The sequence below is a fragment of the Podarcis filfolensis genome (assembly GCF_964270895.1).
Source record: "Podarcis filfolensis genome assembly, chromosome: 1".
Taxonomy (NCBI): domain Eukaryota; kingdom Metazoa; phylum Chordata; class Lepidosauria; order Squamata; family Lacertidae; genus Podarcis; species Podarcis filfolensis.
Window position 1 is genome coordinate 54,923,638 of NC_139604.1, and position 16,660 is coordinate 54,940,297.

The 16,660-nt window shown below is 44.4% G+C and overlaps 1 protein-coding gene across 18 annotated transcripts in view; it reads right to left on the reverse strand.

Moving 5' to 3' along the window:
* SLC43A3 (solute carrier family 43 member 3) overlaps positions 1-16,660 on the reverse strand; it is a 43,400-nt gene that overhangs the window by 12,526 nt on the left and 14,214 nt on the right. For 11 of the 18 annotated variants that reach the window (XR_014550223.1, XR_014550224.1, XR_014550225.1 and 8 more), the window contains 5 exons: positions 7,290-7,514; positions 5,795-5,924; positions 2,380-2,426; positions 477-553; positions 180-272 (listed from right to left, as the gene is read on the reverse strand). Coding sequence is in view for 12 of the 18 variants with exons in the window: in XM_083622810.1 (XP_083478936.1) it covers positions 180-272; positions 477-553; positions 2,380-2,426; positions 5,795-5,924; positions 7,290-7,514 (572 nt within the window). In the remaining 6 variants the exon portion in view is untranslated. Of the gene's footprint in view, positions 1-179; positions 273-476; positions 554-2,379; positions 2,427-5,794; positions 5,925-7,289; positions 7,515-12,591; positions 12,737-13,156; positions 13,365-15,046; positions 15,282-16,660 lie in introns of those variants that run through there. The other 7 variants (XR_014550228.1, XM_083622809.1, XM_083622801.1 and 4 more) reach the window with 6 other exon arrangements.

The following is a 16,660-nucleotide window of genomic DNA, read 5'->3' on the forward strand; positions in this document are numbered from 1 at the left end:
CTTTCCTGTGAAATTTCTGAGGGTTCTATGACTAGGCTGCTGACTCAACATCTTAGAGGAAGAAGAAGCACTGTCATAACACACATCATTTCTTAGGAGGAAAGCCCACAACACAGGATTCTGGTGCTTGTTTTTCCTAAGTGTGGCAATTTTTAATTCTTTAGGAAACAGTCACTAACCTTGATGACAAGAAAAACTGCAGAGGAAGAGTCAAAGGCCCCATTGTAGAGGGTAATGATGGTTGAGCGGTGTTTTCCAAACAGATTCCCAACCTGGAGAGACAAATAAGATCTCAAAGCAAATTGACTACTTTCCTGGAGGGGGTCAGCAGATCACAGCCAAAGGGCCTAGTTGCCGGTGAACTTTAATATGTTAGAGTATGGAGGCAGGGACAGGGTGCCCCAAAGGTTCTCCTGTAAAGAATTTCCTCTCCCAGCTCCCTCCCCATTAGGATGTGTGAGGGAAGAGCATCAAACCTGCATGTTGGTGAGGATAAAGAGGATCCCACCGACAGAGAGAAACGTCAGTGCTGGGAACAGCATCAGCGCAGTGGCTGTACCGGAAGAAAAATTGACGGAAGGGCATATCAGCAACATAGGCCTACCATGCTCATAAAACAAGACACAGCTGGGCATCACATCACTCTAAGCAGCGGTGCCACTGCAAACTTTGAACTGCAGGAACTCATAACAATCCCTATAGCAGGCATGTCCAACAGGCAGATGGTGATCACTGGATGTCTGTGGTAGATCACTGGTAGATAACTGGCTCCCCCCAAAAAAGATCAACAACCCCTGAAAATGGACCTTCCTCCTCCCTAAAAAAAGCTCAGCAACTTCAACCTGAACCTCAAAAAAGGGGGTAGATCACTGCCAGTTTTTAACTCTGAGTAGATTGCAGTCCCTTGGGAGTTGGCCACCCCTGCCCTATAGCAACATCCCCCTAGATATATTACACACACACACACACACACACACACACACAGTGCAGCAGTACATAGCACAATGCCCAAATTATTAGGACCAGTTGGCAATAATAGAAAAGTGAGTCAGCAAAGTTGTAATGATTAGCATGTTGAACTTTGGCTGTGGAGACCTAGGTTCACATCCCCAATCAGCCTTTAGCTATTAAATTAGAAATACAAAGAAACATGCAATTAAGTATTATCTAGCATGAAGTAGGAACCCCATCCAAGGAAAGGAAAGAAGTACCTAGCCTCTGCTTTACTGGTTCCCTCTTTTTCCTTCTTTGTTTATCTGGCCCCAAAATGTCTGAAAGCCTTGTTATCACCTTGTTAATTTGCCAGAGTAAGGAGAGAATATTAGTCATCCTGACAAATGAAACAGAAGTCCTAGTGCTGCATTCTCCTCTACTTATGATCCTAAATTTCTTTTTTTTCTTACAATCTTGCTGGTGTGTGCACACAGAAGCAGCTCAGTACTGAAAAATGAGACGTTCCAGTGCAATAAAAGGAACTCATACTCCTCAAGCCATCTCTTCCTACAATTCTCCAGTCAACATATTAATACAGGGCAGCACACTGTGGTATTCTAAATTTCTATGCCAGCTCAGGGGGCTCAGAATGCAGCAATGGGAAGGATGAATCCAGTTCATTTGCTTTTTGGTGTTTAGCATTTGAGAAAGACTAGCACAACATGCCAGGAGTGTGTGGAAAGAGGCAAAACAGGAACTTACTACAAATATAGATTGTAGTTAAGATCCCACCTCATATGATTCCCCTTTCCAATCTTTAGAAATATTTGGAGGATCCAGCATAATTTTGGGAGACCTACACAAGCAATAATAATAATAATATTGGACTGACAGCTATCTAGCAACACACAAAGACTGAACGTCTCTCAAGATGGACAGCTATAGTAGCATGGTTTCTCTCTCCCTGCAGCCATTGATATAGACATTGAAACTCTTGTACATCACATCATACATGTGTACTTAACACACACACACCCTTTCTCTTCCACATTTACAGCCATCCCTTGATTATAGGTGTTGCTAAGGCACACTTCTAAAACTCATGTCCGCACTACAGACAGACACACACACCCCTTCCCAACATGAAGACCCACCCAGTCATCTTTTGCTCCTGCACACAAAGCCATACAAAATGTATTTGATTAGGTATATGTTAAAATCATTTCTACCCCACCGGATGCACTGAATGGGTGTTTTCACATACACAACTCTGCATCAAGCTGACCCAGCTTGCAACATAACATAGTATCACGTCTTTGATTGTTCTGAAGGACAACAGCAACAGTTCCCAACAGTTCAAGCCTAACACTGGAACTATTGTGTCCAGAATTTGTACCCCTACAAATCTACCTAAATAAGCCCAGTTCTTCATCCAGGAACACTCACCTGCTGAGGAGAATGCAATGAGGAGAGTACCAGTGGTGTAGGCAGATCTGGAAGACAAAGAGATGCCCTGAGCTACCAAATGGGCACTGGGCTGTGGACACGTGGGCAGCAAGGTGAACTACTTCCTCCCTTCATCCCCCATCAGACACAGTGAGCATCCATCAGCTTCCCATCCTTTTAGTAGACAGGCAGGCAGCTGTGGGAGCCATGGGCATCGGAGGAAGAAAGATGAATCAGTAATATGGAGATTGGAATTGAGAGATCATTTGAAAATAGAAATAGACCAGTGGGGAAAAGATGAAGGAAACCATGCTGAGGAACAGAATAAAAACTGAAATTAGAAAAGAGGAGAGACTCAGGCAAAGGCACAGCCTGGAGGGAGTTGGACCAGGGGCAGATTTAGGGGAGTGTGACTAGTTCTGTTGTACTGGGTGTGGAGTTTTAGGGGCGCTGTTGAGGACACCACAACTAGGATTTACAATGGAGTGCAAGAGGCACTGAATTTTGGTGTCACACAGGGTGCCACTGAAATTTGAGACCCCAAGATCCGCCTCTGGTTGGATCGTTAAAAATTGTCCTCCATTTTTGTTTAGGGTTATGAGAGAAAGAATGATGATGATGATGATGATGATGATGATGATTTATTACTTATACCCACCCACATGAGAATGTGAATGAGCATTAACTCTAGTTTAGTTTTAGTTCAGATACTGATAGACAAACTACATGAAAGTTTATGTTTGTCTTCTGTCTCTAATATACAGGTTCTTCTTTTTAAAAAGGCAAATGGCACTGGGTGGGTGATAATTATTGGAACTTAAGCAGCTGTGGAGAAACAATTTTAACCATATCCTCCCCTGCTGATTCCTTGGGGAGTCTTCTGATGTTTTTGGAATGCTGCACCCATTAACATTTTTTTTTTGTACTAGATAACACCAAGCAGATAACACCAGGTTAGGAAAACATTTCCACAGCTCTGCTTAGTTGGCCACGTGCCCTGAGAGGAAAGAGGGCAGGGACCCAAAAGAGCCACCTCAGCACTACTCTCCTGCCCACATGGCTGATCAGTTCACTCACATGAGCCGCATGACTTTGCCCACTCCATTAATATGCCCAGCCAGTTAAGGAACCTCACAAACTGCAGTCACAGCAAATACTAGCTTCCTGCATGTGGTCATAGGGACCCTTGGACTTCCTGCCTCATAGGCTGGCATAAACATTGCTTCACTTGGGTATCCAGCTCAAAGAACAGGCACTGCAAAGGGCTCCCTGTTTGCAGCTGATCATAAATAAAATCTGTATCAGATAACAGGGCTAGATTGAATATTGACACCTCACTGCTGTAGGCTCACTAACCTCCCATCCCAGAAACTGTCCTCCCCACAATTTGGCATGATCGCCAGGGGTTTGATTGGTTCGATTCACAGCTAAAATGTACTTGGGCAGAAGTGCTGTGTATAATCAGCATGTTCTGCAGTGAGTTTCATATATGAATTATGTGCCGTGTGAAGAATCATTTTATTTTGTCTGCCCTAAATCACCTGCCAGTCATTTCCATTGATAACTACACCACACCCAGTTATTTTATGGTGCAAGAGAGGGGGAAGCGTCATTGTCTCCCTGTTCTCCTGTCACTATCAACTGATAGGGAGTTTAGAACAACCTGTCATCTTCCCTGAAACATCGGCTCAGGCCCTTGTTTGTGAAGGGTGAACTGTGTGCATTTCATGGATGCACCAAGTTCCCCACACAAGTGAAGTATACGGGCATTTCAGATTTTATTTCAGGTAATATTGACTCAAGAAGCACATCACTTCTATTCCCCACCCTCAAGGTGGAGAAATTAGATTGGTTTTGAAGCCCTGAGTGGTAGAAGGCTCAGTGGTTTCAGTGTGAAAACTGCTACAAATTCAAATGCAGCTAGGTAAAAAAATGTCAAAAGTTTCCAATTTCCATCTTAAAAAAAAGTCCAGGAGCTCGTTATACCTGTTGCCCACAGCCTAGCCAATCTGTGTCCAGCACATGCCTGCACACTTGCTATGCAGCTAGTTCTGTACACAGCCCAAATAGAAGTCAGAGCTGCCAGATGAAAAACTGCAGCTGCCACAGTCTCAAGGAGTCTTACGGATAGGCCCTTCAAGCCATGGACAGCTGCTAGTTACCGTATTTTTTGCACCATAACACTCACTTTTTTCCTCCTAGTAAGGGGAAATGTCTGTGCGTGTAAAGTAAGGGGAAATGTCTGTGCGTGTTATGGAGGGAATGCCTACGGGTGGCATGCCTACGGATTTTCCTCCTCTAAAAACTACGTGCGTGTTATGGTCGAGTGCGTGTTATAGAGCGAAAAATACGGTACTTTTCTAATACTTCCTGCTCACCCTGTGAGTCCCTATCTATCCCCAGTCAGCCTGCTCTCCCCTTCACTGCTTCAGTCAAACTTTTTTAAATTTGAGGAGACGAAGGAACTGTCTTTCAGAAACTGAACACGTCAATGCAAACTAAAAATGTGCATGCATGTGTACTCGGTTACATATCCTGTTCATTTATTACATAAGAGGGAGGCTGATGTTTTGTATGCAGCAGTCTGCAGAGGCCTCATGCAAAAACTAGCAAAAGTTTTGACCTTCCTCCCTAGGGTATAACCTCCCCCTTGACAGGAGCAGCAAGCTGTTTATTAGAGTTATGTGAAGATTAGTATTAAGTCAAGAGGAACTTCTCAGTACTCATATGGAGGCAGTCTGGGCTGTTAAAGATAACAGGCATTTTATAATTCTAGCTGTCTGACAGCATGCACAAGAGCATGGGTGGAAGATAAGGAAAGAATCAGGCAGGAGGGAGGGATAGAAATGTGCATAGAAGTGAATTTCTGACCATCACAGTTCCTTTCTGCCCAGCATATGCCAAGTGTTTGGGACTCCACCCATCCCACCTAAAAAAGGGACTGGAAGAACAGACAGTAAGAGTGGCCTGAACCACTTCAGACTACAGGTAGGCATCACATTTTAGATGATAAATAAATGTTGGGGAATTTTTGTGCAGATTTGTGTCTGCTTTGCTCCTCTTTTGGTGATGCAATGTGAGTAGTCACCCTAGGACCCACCCTCCAGAACACTTCAGTCCCTGAATCAAGTTTCAGAGAGTGAACTTACTTCAGTCTAGGATTACTCACTCTTAATCTATAAAGGATTTTAAGTGTTGCATTGCAGGGTGGAATTCAGCAGGTTCCAATTCTCACATCTTCTTAGGGCTGTGGTGGTGGAAGAGTTCACTGCTGCCCAGTTTCTCCCCACTACATGACTATTAAAGGCAGGAGAGCTCTTTAATGGCAGGCGCTAGCAATCCTGCTTCAGTTCCACAGAAAAGGCAGAGAGCTCCAAGCAGGGAAAACGAGCACAGGTTGTGCCCCAACACTTACATGGCAAGCAGACGTGCTGCTGTGGTACCAAAGCGGTCAAAGATGTAGCCTGTTGGGAAGGTCATGAAATTGTTCATGAAGGAGCCAATGGTGAAGATGAGGGAAAACTGCTCATCCTGAGCACTGCAGTCTGCAAAGGGACAGAGAATTCAGATATGGTCCCTAATGCAATTCAGTCCCCCAAGCACATATTTACTGTATGCAGAGCTCAGACTCAACTTACTTTAGATTTTTATCTACTGTATGTCTCCCAGCCTAACACACCCTGTCCCACATGCAAAGCAAACCCCTAGCACCATATTGTTCATAGCCAGTACCCAGTTTCCAAAAGGAGAGGTGCCAGGATCAAACCCTCCTGATGAAAGTTTCACAGCTTCTCATTTGACAGCCCTTAACCTCAGATTCCTTAAGTGCTGGCAATGGTTGCAGTTACTTAAATGTTTTGAAAGGGCACCCTGCGGGTACTTAAAAATACTCACTTTATTACTATGGTTGAGCCCTGGCACTGAAAGCCTGGCATGTCCTGGGGAGTATTTGGTGTTGCATTAGACTGAACCTACATCAGTGCTCCCCTTCCAGCCTTCAGTTCAGGACATGGAAACAGCAACTTTCCCTCCACATCCCGAAATGTTCCCTGTTCTGTTCCTTGAACTTTTTGCAGTCTACCCATTCACAAAATGTAACGCAAGAATTATTTACAAGCAAGTGTACCAGCCTGCGGTGTGGAGTGCTTGCTAAGGAGCACATCTGTTAAGGCAGAATGGGCTCCAGCTGCCACTCAGTATGTTAGACTGAATTCCTTTTTTCAGATGAACCAAACCTGCCATTCCAAGCCGCAAAGCCTGCATGAGAGGAGCACGGTAGGAAAGTTTGTATCCCTGCAATGAGGTGCTCACATCACAGTGAGAAAACCTACAAAATGAGTGCTGTACTCACATTGGCATCACTCGGGATGATGTATAGACCACACCAGCCAGTCTCCAATGGTACTTCTGAACCAGCATGAATGTCTCAACACATTCAGGAGTTCAGGGGCAGGGAACCTGTGACCTTTTGTGGACTCCAGCTCCCATCATCCCTCTCCATTGGCCATGGTGTCTGGGACTGATGGGAGTGAGGAGTCCAACAACTTCTGGAGCACCTCACCTCTGCCATAATTCATACACTCTCACACCCACTCTCTGTGCAGTTCCCAACTAACTCCCTATGTCAGACCTGCTCAACATGTGACCCACCAAGCTGAATGCAGACCACCAGCTACGCATGGTTATCTGCCGCAGGCTTGGTAAATCTCCTTGGTTTCTGCTGCCTGCAAAAGCAGGGTTATCAAGCATCTGGCATTTCACAATACATGAACAACAGTCTGCATTTGGCTTGGTGGGATTACAAGTTGTGCGGTCCTGCCCATACAGCTGTTTGTGACTCCCAACTAGCCCAGTATGTGTATAAACTCAGAACTTCCCTTTAGAAGCAGACCCCCACCATCTGATCTTACCTGTGACATTGCTTGTTTGATTGGCAGCTGCAGACATACACAGATCCTCAAAGTATTGCATATCCTTGAGGACGTACACCAGGGAGGCCCATCCAAAAATGACACCTGCAAAGCACATGCATTCCACTAGACCTGAGAGTAGCGTGGCCAGACGTTTGGCCATGCTTGAGCCCCGATGCTCCATGGCACTTCCCTGTTGATCCTGAGGAAATTCCTTTTCTGATCCTGCAACCAAAGAGAAAATGTAGTCAATGAAATACGTGGAAAACTAAGCAGGGCGTATCCAAGTTGCTCAGTAGCAAGCAGCTGCTTCTGCAGTGAAATGTATAACAGCATGCATGAGTTTATAAGGGGAGGCTGGCTGAAGATGCTGGACCTAGTAAAGAGGCAAAGGGGGAAATGAGGAAGCAGATTAGTGGTAATATCATAAGACTATGAGCAAGGACCAAGCAAGCTCTCTACATCTACAACACAAGGAAACAATCATAAGAAGAGAAAGAGAAACAATATAAGAATGTGTAAAATGGACACAGAATAGGCTTGTGAATAGCTACAGTGATGCTTGGGTTTTGGCAAAGCACCCTATTTTTAAATAAAGTGCTTGCAATAATAAAGAGAATTTAAAGCTCAGGCTGCTTACAAAAAACAGTTGGGAAGTTCAGTTATGAAGCTTTCAAGGACAACTAGCTTATGGGCAGATGCAGAACAGCTTGGCACTGCCATTCTCTATTGATCTGTTGTGAGAAAGCCCTAGCTGCACCTCAGGAGCACAGAAACGAGACCAAACTCGCCTAGCAAGTCAGAGGATAAAGATAGCTAAACTTACAGGGTTTAATGCACTGATATTGGAAGAATCTGGTGACTTGGGACTGGTGCATGTTGCTGAGTGCACCCAGTTCCTTTGAACACATTGCCTCTCTTCAATGTAACTATATTGCAATGGAGTTGGGTAAAATCTCTGAAGAGTACTCCATGACATTATAGGGCTCTCCTTTATGTAACTTTGTTCTCCTTTACCTTGCAGTGGGACAATTCACTCCGACAGTGGCCTACCCAGTGACCTTCAAGGGGGTAGGGTTTATACCCTACTTCCCACATCAAACACTCAAGCAAAACTACACCACACCACGCCACACCATGCCATACAAGCCCTCTTGCGGCAATGACTTTGCTGCAAGATTTCTCCAGGTCTCTGGTTTGTGGTGGTAGGGAAAGCCCTCTGTGCTATTGCAACAAGACTGAGCTGCTGCTACATTGGCTTGAAGTATACTAGTTAACAACAATGTTTTAATAAATGTTACATTTCATTTAAACAAAAAATATATATGATAGCTTGGCTTTCATAGAAAAGGTCAACAAAGCTGTATCTGGGAGGGGTGGGGTGGAATCTGCTTGTTTTTTTTCTTTTACTACAGATTCCACCAAAATGTGTCTCTCACACACTTTTCTACAGAAAGGAAAGCTCGTGAGTGATTAACAGGGTGAGGTGGGAAGTCCTTGATCAAATCTCTCCCTGGCCAAGAAAGTGTCATATTTTTCGCTCTATAAGACGCACCAGACCACAAGATGCACCTAGTTTTTAGAGGAGGAAAACAAGAAAAAAAAATTCTGAATTTCAGAAGCCAGAACAGCAAGAGGGATCACTGTGCTGTAAAGGCAGCAATCCCTCTTGCTGTTCTGGCTTCTGGGATAGCTGTGCAGCCTGCATTCACTCCATAAGACGCACACACATTTCCCCTTACTTTTTAGGAGGGAAAAAGTGAGTCTTATACAGCAAAAAATACGGTACTTCTTTGCCTTAGGCAACCCTGTTGTTTTTCAGAGCCAAACAAGATGGGACATTTGACATGTACTTAGCCCTGCCATGGAAGATTATAATTTTTTAAAGAAAAATGGGCAGCACATGGGGGCTGCGTGAAATTGGCACCAAGGTATCAAGGGGGCAGGGTTTTGATCCTTTGCCTCACCGTAAGCACAATCTTTCCCCTTGCACATTTACAGTGGGAAGAAGTTAGCACCAAGGGCCTCTGATCAAGGGCAGACATTGGTAATATGGCACCCTGGGCAAGGACAAGATTCCACCCCCGCCACCCAAATATGCCTTATTTTCACAATAATTTCTTTTGGTGACTGTACCCATAATGTTTGCACACTCCCCAGCTTGGCACCCCATGTAGAGAAAACCACCTGCAGCACCCTAAATCTGGCACTGCTCTGATCAGATCAGGATCACAGTGTGGGGGGTAAGCTTCAAGTCTCCCTCCACACCATGGTTCCAATTATAAATAAACGTTGCATTATATCCTTGCTAAATTTCATGATAGAACAGCAGCAGGCACACACCCTAAAAGCCACTTCGTGCATTACCCTTACACTGTAAGAACCTGTATGTCAGAAAAAGCATGTGTTGACATCACATGTGGCTACTGCACAAACACATTTCACTGCCTGTCCACACACAGCTTCACAGTACTTATACATGAAGCAAAATAAACATGTATACAATCACTGTCTGCAGTGATGTACACCCAAGCTTCACACTTTTCCCTACACACACAAGTCCTTAATACGAAAGAATGAATTCAACATTGGACAACACAGCCACACTTTTCTAATGGTATCTGATATGGAATATGCTTTTGAGTTTTGAATCCACACCCTGTACAGTTCAAGCAAGCAAAGACAAGTCATTGTAACAAAATAATAATAATGCATTTTTATAGTGCCATCAGGGTATTCTTCACTTAACAGAGAGAGACCCCTGCCCTGAGAAGCTTACAGTTTACATTTAGACTATTGGCAGCAGGAGAGATTACAGAGAGATGGAAAAGTGTAACAAGGGTAAGAAGGCATGAAAGATGAGCTTGTGCAGTTACACGTGATAATTGATTGCACATATGATCATTGCTAAACAGGAATGCACCCTCTCAAACTCCCTCCAACATTCACAGATTCACATCCTGCCATCTGTTTAACTTAAGACACCCAACTTTCTGTCAATCACCTATCCTCCTGCTTGACATGTGCCTATGCCACCAGTTATCCCCTCACTTATCTATATTTCTACCATCCTCCTATCTTTTGCTGGCAAGCTCATCACCATGGTATTTCTTCAGTGCTGTATAATAAGCAGAGAGATAGGTTTGGTCTTTGGTTATTATGGTGGGTTGCATATGGAGAGAGAAAGTAAGTGTGTGTGTGTGTGTGGATGTGGGGCATGTTGCATTGTATAACCTTCATAGCTGCAGCTTTGTCTGTGAATCATTAATCACACATTCTTTTAATAAAAGCCTGTTCCCTCTCAGCTGTGGGTGGTGGTAAATGTTAAAAATAATGTTCCACATTTCTGGGGCCCGTTCAATCCAAGCCCTATCAACATGTTCCACCTAAATTAACTGCCCAAGCTGAGCTTTAATGACTGGTAAATAAACTGCATCACATCTCAATCACTTAGAAGAGAACTGGGACCCAGCTCCACAGGGCTAGACCTAGTTTGATCCAGGTACTCTCTGCTCAAATAGAGACTCAGGCTTCTTCTACTATAAACATTGGGACCATGCTGAGTAGGATGTGAGGGAGGAGTACCAGAGCAACAGACTCCCTTTGGGATACTGATCTCACTATAGGGTGTCTCAAGTCAGGAGGATATTGTCAAAAGCTAAATAAAAACCCAAGGATGAATTATTCTACTGGAAACATATAGTAAACAGACTAGTAGAGAGCTAGTAAGCATCACTTCCTTTCACTTATCAGTTCATCAACCCAAATCAAAACATCTTACACATGCCTGCCCTTTATTTGTCTTGTTTTCTTCTCACACCACTCAGCAGTTGGACTCGAAAAGCCAAAGTAGGGCAATATTTATTCATTTATTTATTGTTAAAACTATGTGCCACTTTTCACCACATGGGTCTCAAAGTGGCTTATAATAAAATATACAATGTACAACATTAAAAACATAATTAAACCTCCAATTACCAAAAATTAAAGATTTTTGACCAGGAGTCCAAACTCAGCAGGGACAGTGCCCCAGATGTGGGAGGGAGTGCCATAGAGTTGGGCCCACAACACTGAAGGCATGGCTCTTCATTGGCATGTCATGCTTCTGGCCCATAGGGAACCACTAATAGTGCTCCCCCCCCCCACAATGACCTTAGTGACCAACTTGGGTATGCAGGGTAAGGTTGGCCTTAATATACCTTGGGCCTAAGTTATTCAGCTATTTGTACACTAGTACAAGAACCCTGTTTAATTTGACCCAGTTGCAGACAGGAAGCCAGGGCGGATCTTTTTAACACCAGCGCCATGTGTTGGCAGTACAGTGGTACCTCGGGTTAAGTACTTAATTTGTTCCGGAGGTTCGTTCTTAACCTGAAACTGTTCTTAACCTGAAGCACCACTTTAGCTAATGGGGCCTCCTGCTGCGGCTGCGCTGCCACTGCACGATTTCTGTTCTCATCCTGAAGCAAAGTTCTTAACCCAAGGTACTATTTATGGGTTAGCAGAGTCTGTAACCTGAAGCGTATGTAACCTGAAGCGTATGTAACCCGAAGTACCACTGTAGTCTGTTCCTGCCACCAAACTACTGTTGACTGCAGCATTCTGCACCAGCTGAAGCTTCCAGACCAGACACTAAGGCAGCCCCACATACAGCATGTTACAATAATCAAGTATTGAGGCTACCAGTGCATAAACCAGAGAGATCAGGTTATCCCTATCCAGGCATGACCATAACTGACATACCAGGCAAAATTGATAAAAGGCACTCCTAGCTACAGAGGCAACCTGAGCCTCAAGTGACAATACTGACTCAAAGAGTACCCCCAAAGTATGGACCTGTTTGTTTCGAGGGGGTGCAATCCCACCCATGACAGGAAGCTAGCCTTTTGCCTGGATGTGAGAACTGTTCTCCCACAAGGCCTCTGTCTTCACAAGGTTCAGACTCATCTTATTGGCCTCATTCAGTCCACCACTCTTTCACAGCCTCTCCTGAGTCAGATGTAATGGAGAAACAGAGCTTGGCATCCCCAGCATACTGATGAGACCTTGCCCCAAAACCACCATTCCCAATGGCTTCATATAGAAGTTGGACAGCACTGGGGAGAACAGAGTGCCCTCCAGGACTGTATACTGCCATGGGGCTGAGAAGCAGTCTCCCCATCATGCTGCTTTCTGGACATGACCCTGCAAGTAAGAACAGAACCACTGTAGAACAGTGCCCCCAATAACCAGCCTGCAGAACCAGGCCAGGTGAATCACTTGCTGAGAGATGCAGCAAAAGAAGGGGGTTGCAGTCCCCTACCTTTTTCTTGATAAAGGTCATCCATCAAGGCAGCAAAGGCTGGTTCAGTCCCAAACTCAGATGTGAAACCAGACTGAAATGAATCTAGATCATTTGTCTCCTCCAGAAGTAACTGCAGCGGCTCCACCACTGCCCTCGCCACCATCTAAAAAAATGCAGTGTTAGCAACTGGCCAATGGCTGTTGCATCCCATTGGGTCCAAGGTTGGCTTTTTAAAGAGTGGACACACTATAGACTCTTTGAGGATGGGGGCGGGAAGCAATGCCTTTCTCCCCCTCCTGCTAAATTGCTTCCTCCAGATTCTTGCTTAATCTCATTTCTTCCTCTACCATGCCACTACACACCTCGATACCTCTCTGCATCCCTCAGTTATATTTTTTACCCACTCAAGTCTATCCAGCAAGGACTCTTTTTACTCTTTGATCACCTCCCCTCACTTTCCTGAGTCATTCTCAATCTCCCAAACACGTATCTCTGTTCCTTCACGCCTCACAGCATCTGGTTCCCCTTAGAATCATTCAGCTATTTTCAAAACTTCCTCATATTTTCCCCATAAACATCTTACCCTTGGTTAAGCTCTCATGGGCTGGACACCTGCCAGAGAGTGAAGAGGGGCAAGAGATGCTGCTGACCTGCATATGCGCCTCATGTCTCAGAAGTGACATGGTTTTCCACAAGCCACTCTCAGACAAGACCCGAAAGACACACAGCTGCCTCCAGAGAGTGAGAGCTTTGCCAATGAAGGCAGGTCCAGTCAGCAGAATAATGAACAACAGGAAGCAGACACTGGACTGGGACCACATGCAACTTAAGAGAATGCCCAGAGTCTCTCTCCTCCCTTATGTCTCCTCCCTCCTTCCCTAGAGGAAGGAAACAAATGTTGAAAGAGGAGATCCTCTGGTGGAAGAAGTCAACGTTACCTCTCAGTCAGACAAACGATGGCACTTGTGATGGGTACACTGCCACATATTCACCAGCACTGTCACATTCATGCATAAGCTGCTGCCCCAGATCTCTCCCTTACTCAGTTTCTACCCAGATATTTCACACAGCATTGGCTTTTTCCTGTGAGATACCAGGACACTTCATGGGAAGCTGAGGTACACGGCAACTTCCTCACCCATAAAATAAATTAAATACATGTGGTGCACTTCACAAGTGATGAAATGCACATTTTGATCTATGCTGGAATTTATCTCTGCAAAAGAAGAATATTTCACCACATAAAATGACCCCAGACCTTCCTAGTGCAGGTCTTCTTAAGTGTGACCCAGCATTTGGTGCTCAAACTGTGTGAAAGGGGTGCCAAAACCTCTAGCTTACAAATGTAACACCTTCCTTAAAGCTTATGGCTCAATATCTTGTTCCCCAAAATGCTGACCTTTTTCTCAGAAAATTGAAAAACCCTGACTCTGGGCTTACTTTGAACAAGAGCTTGATTCTGCAATGGTTGGCAATTATATGGCACAACTGTAGAACTCTAGAGTTGCTAGGGGCAACATTTTACAGATGAAATTACACATTGCTGAAAGCTCTACTCCGGATCTACGGCTTTTGTTGTTGTTGTTGTTTTTATGATTATGATTATGATTATTATTACAGTGGTACCTCGGGTTACATACACTTCAGGTTATATATGCTTCAGGTTACAGACTCCGGTAACCCAGAAATAGTACCTCGGGAGAAGAACTTTGCTTCAGGATGAGAACAGAAATCGTGCTCTGGCGGCGCGGCAGCAGCAGGAGGCCCCATTACCTAAAGTGGTGCTTCAGGTTAAGAACAGTTTCAGGTTAAGAACGGACCTCCGGAATGAATTAAGTACTTAACCCGAGGTACCACTGTATTATTATTATTATTATATTTCTTAGTTGCTTTATCTTGGCCAGGGCAACCCAAAGCAACATACAACCAACTCTACAAGAGCCTCTCTGATTCAAAAATCAGCAGGGTGTTGGATTGTTTGGTTAAAAATATCAACAGTTCAAAAATGTACCTTAAGCAGTTGCAATGTGTGTATGTAAAATAGCACAGGACCTTGGTGAACACATGCATGCTTTGACATCAGCGAAGGGCAACTTATGGCTCTTGGCATAAGCACCATGCAGGTGGCAAGGAGGAGGAAAATGAGGGGAAAGGGGGGAAAGAGAAAGGAGTGGCAGGAAGAAAGAAAAGGGGCAGCTCCAGCTTCACACAGATTTGAATACTAACCCACCCACCATTGGTTTGCAAAGCCTCCCCCCACTGAATGTGGACCCTCAACAGATTTTTTTAAAAAAGGATTCACCACCCTAATTTACATGGATATATGCTAGAGGCAAGATGCGTCCGCCCTCCTCCCCCATTTCTGCAGGCCTGGAGTAGGCAGCTGAAACTCAAAAGGATGGCATATCTAGGAACTCCCCCTAACAAAGTTCAAATAAGGCATTTCCCCAACAAAACAAAAATAGGCACTTACCAGGGGCTAGAACAGAATGAGAGGCAGTTGGCATGTATGCAGAGGTGCCCTGAGCAGGTTCAGAATGCCTTCTGCTCAACAGAGCTAACGCCCCGCAAATCTAACAACAGCCAAAACTTTCTCCTGGCTTTGCTGCTTCTCCACACCCTTCCCTTAGGTCTACAATATGCGGAGTAGACAAATTCTCCATTCCTATCTACCCAGACCCAGAAGTCTGCAATCCCTCTGGCTCCTTATCTCAGCCACTTGACTAGGCTAGCAACCCGTTATGTAATGATGGGCTGGGCCAGCCCCAGCACTTGACAGAGAATCATAAATGGGCAACAAATTAGATACTTAATCTATTATGGTATTTTATTTTATTTTATTGTGCCGGGGAGTGGGGCAGGGAGAAGTACAGTGGTACCTCAGGTTACAGGTGCTTCAGGTTACAGACTCCGCTAACCCAGAAATAATGCCACCGGTTAAGAACATTGCTTCAGGATGAGAACAGAAATCGTGTGGTGGCGGTGCGGCGACAGTGGGAGGCCCCATTAGCTAAAGTGGTACCTCAGGTTAAGAACAGTTTCAGGTTAAAGAACGGACCTCCGGAACGAATTCAGTATTTAACCTGAGGTACCATTGTACTTGTGGGATTTTCTGCTGCAGGTGCCAAAATAACTCAACCTACCTTGAATACTAGGCACCTTGACTTGGGAGAGGGGTGCTGTTTTGCCACTCTGTCTGCCTCAGGCAGCAAAATGCCTTGGTCTGACACTGTGGCCCACAAAAGATCCCACAGGCAGAAGGGAACCTCTTGCGGAAATTCCTCCAGTTTCATTTACAAGGCTATGATCTTAATAGCATTTGCCTTAGAGGTCACCAGTGAATTACTGCTGGATGCACCCCTTTAGCTTCCTGCTATTTCTCTTGGGATTGTTTAAATTAAAATGAGATGTCAAGCTCAAAGGGGTTGGAGGGCTCAGCTCTCCACATAGCAGATGCACAAGGGCACAGCTACATATATTTTCCCATAGACAAAAGAATTATAGCTGTGCCCTTGTACATCTGCTAGTCAGTACTACATCAATTCACCTCCATTAGATGACAAGTTTGAAATAATTTAAAAAGGTTTGATGCCCTACCCTATGGTTTTGTGGGTACTTTGTAGAAACATGTCACACAATGTGCCCTTAAGGTACATTCCCTGAAACATTTGCAGAAGGATAGATACAGAGGTTAGTGAATTTTGAATAAAACCAGTATATTTTTTGCATTTTTAATTGATTTTCAAATATAATGTAAAATCAATACTGAAGGAATGAACAAAACAAGTCTTTGAGGCTTTACAAAGTCCTAGATTCTTTACTGCTCAATTTGCCCTAAAGTCACAAAGCACAAAATTGGTTAGGATTTAGGTGGATGAGTTCCTCCCAAAAGCAGTGCAACTGGAAGTGAAAGGAGAGACCTGGTAAAATTCATACCTTGACTGGCAGCTAGAACTGCAAGTCACAGAATCCCTCCCCTACTTCCTGCCTCTTTTGTGTCTGGTGTTTTCAGTTAATAAAGAAGTAGGACAAGGTTACAAAATATATATTTTAAGAACACCTTAGGAGACTTCCCAAGATTCTAACA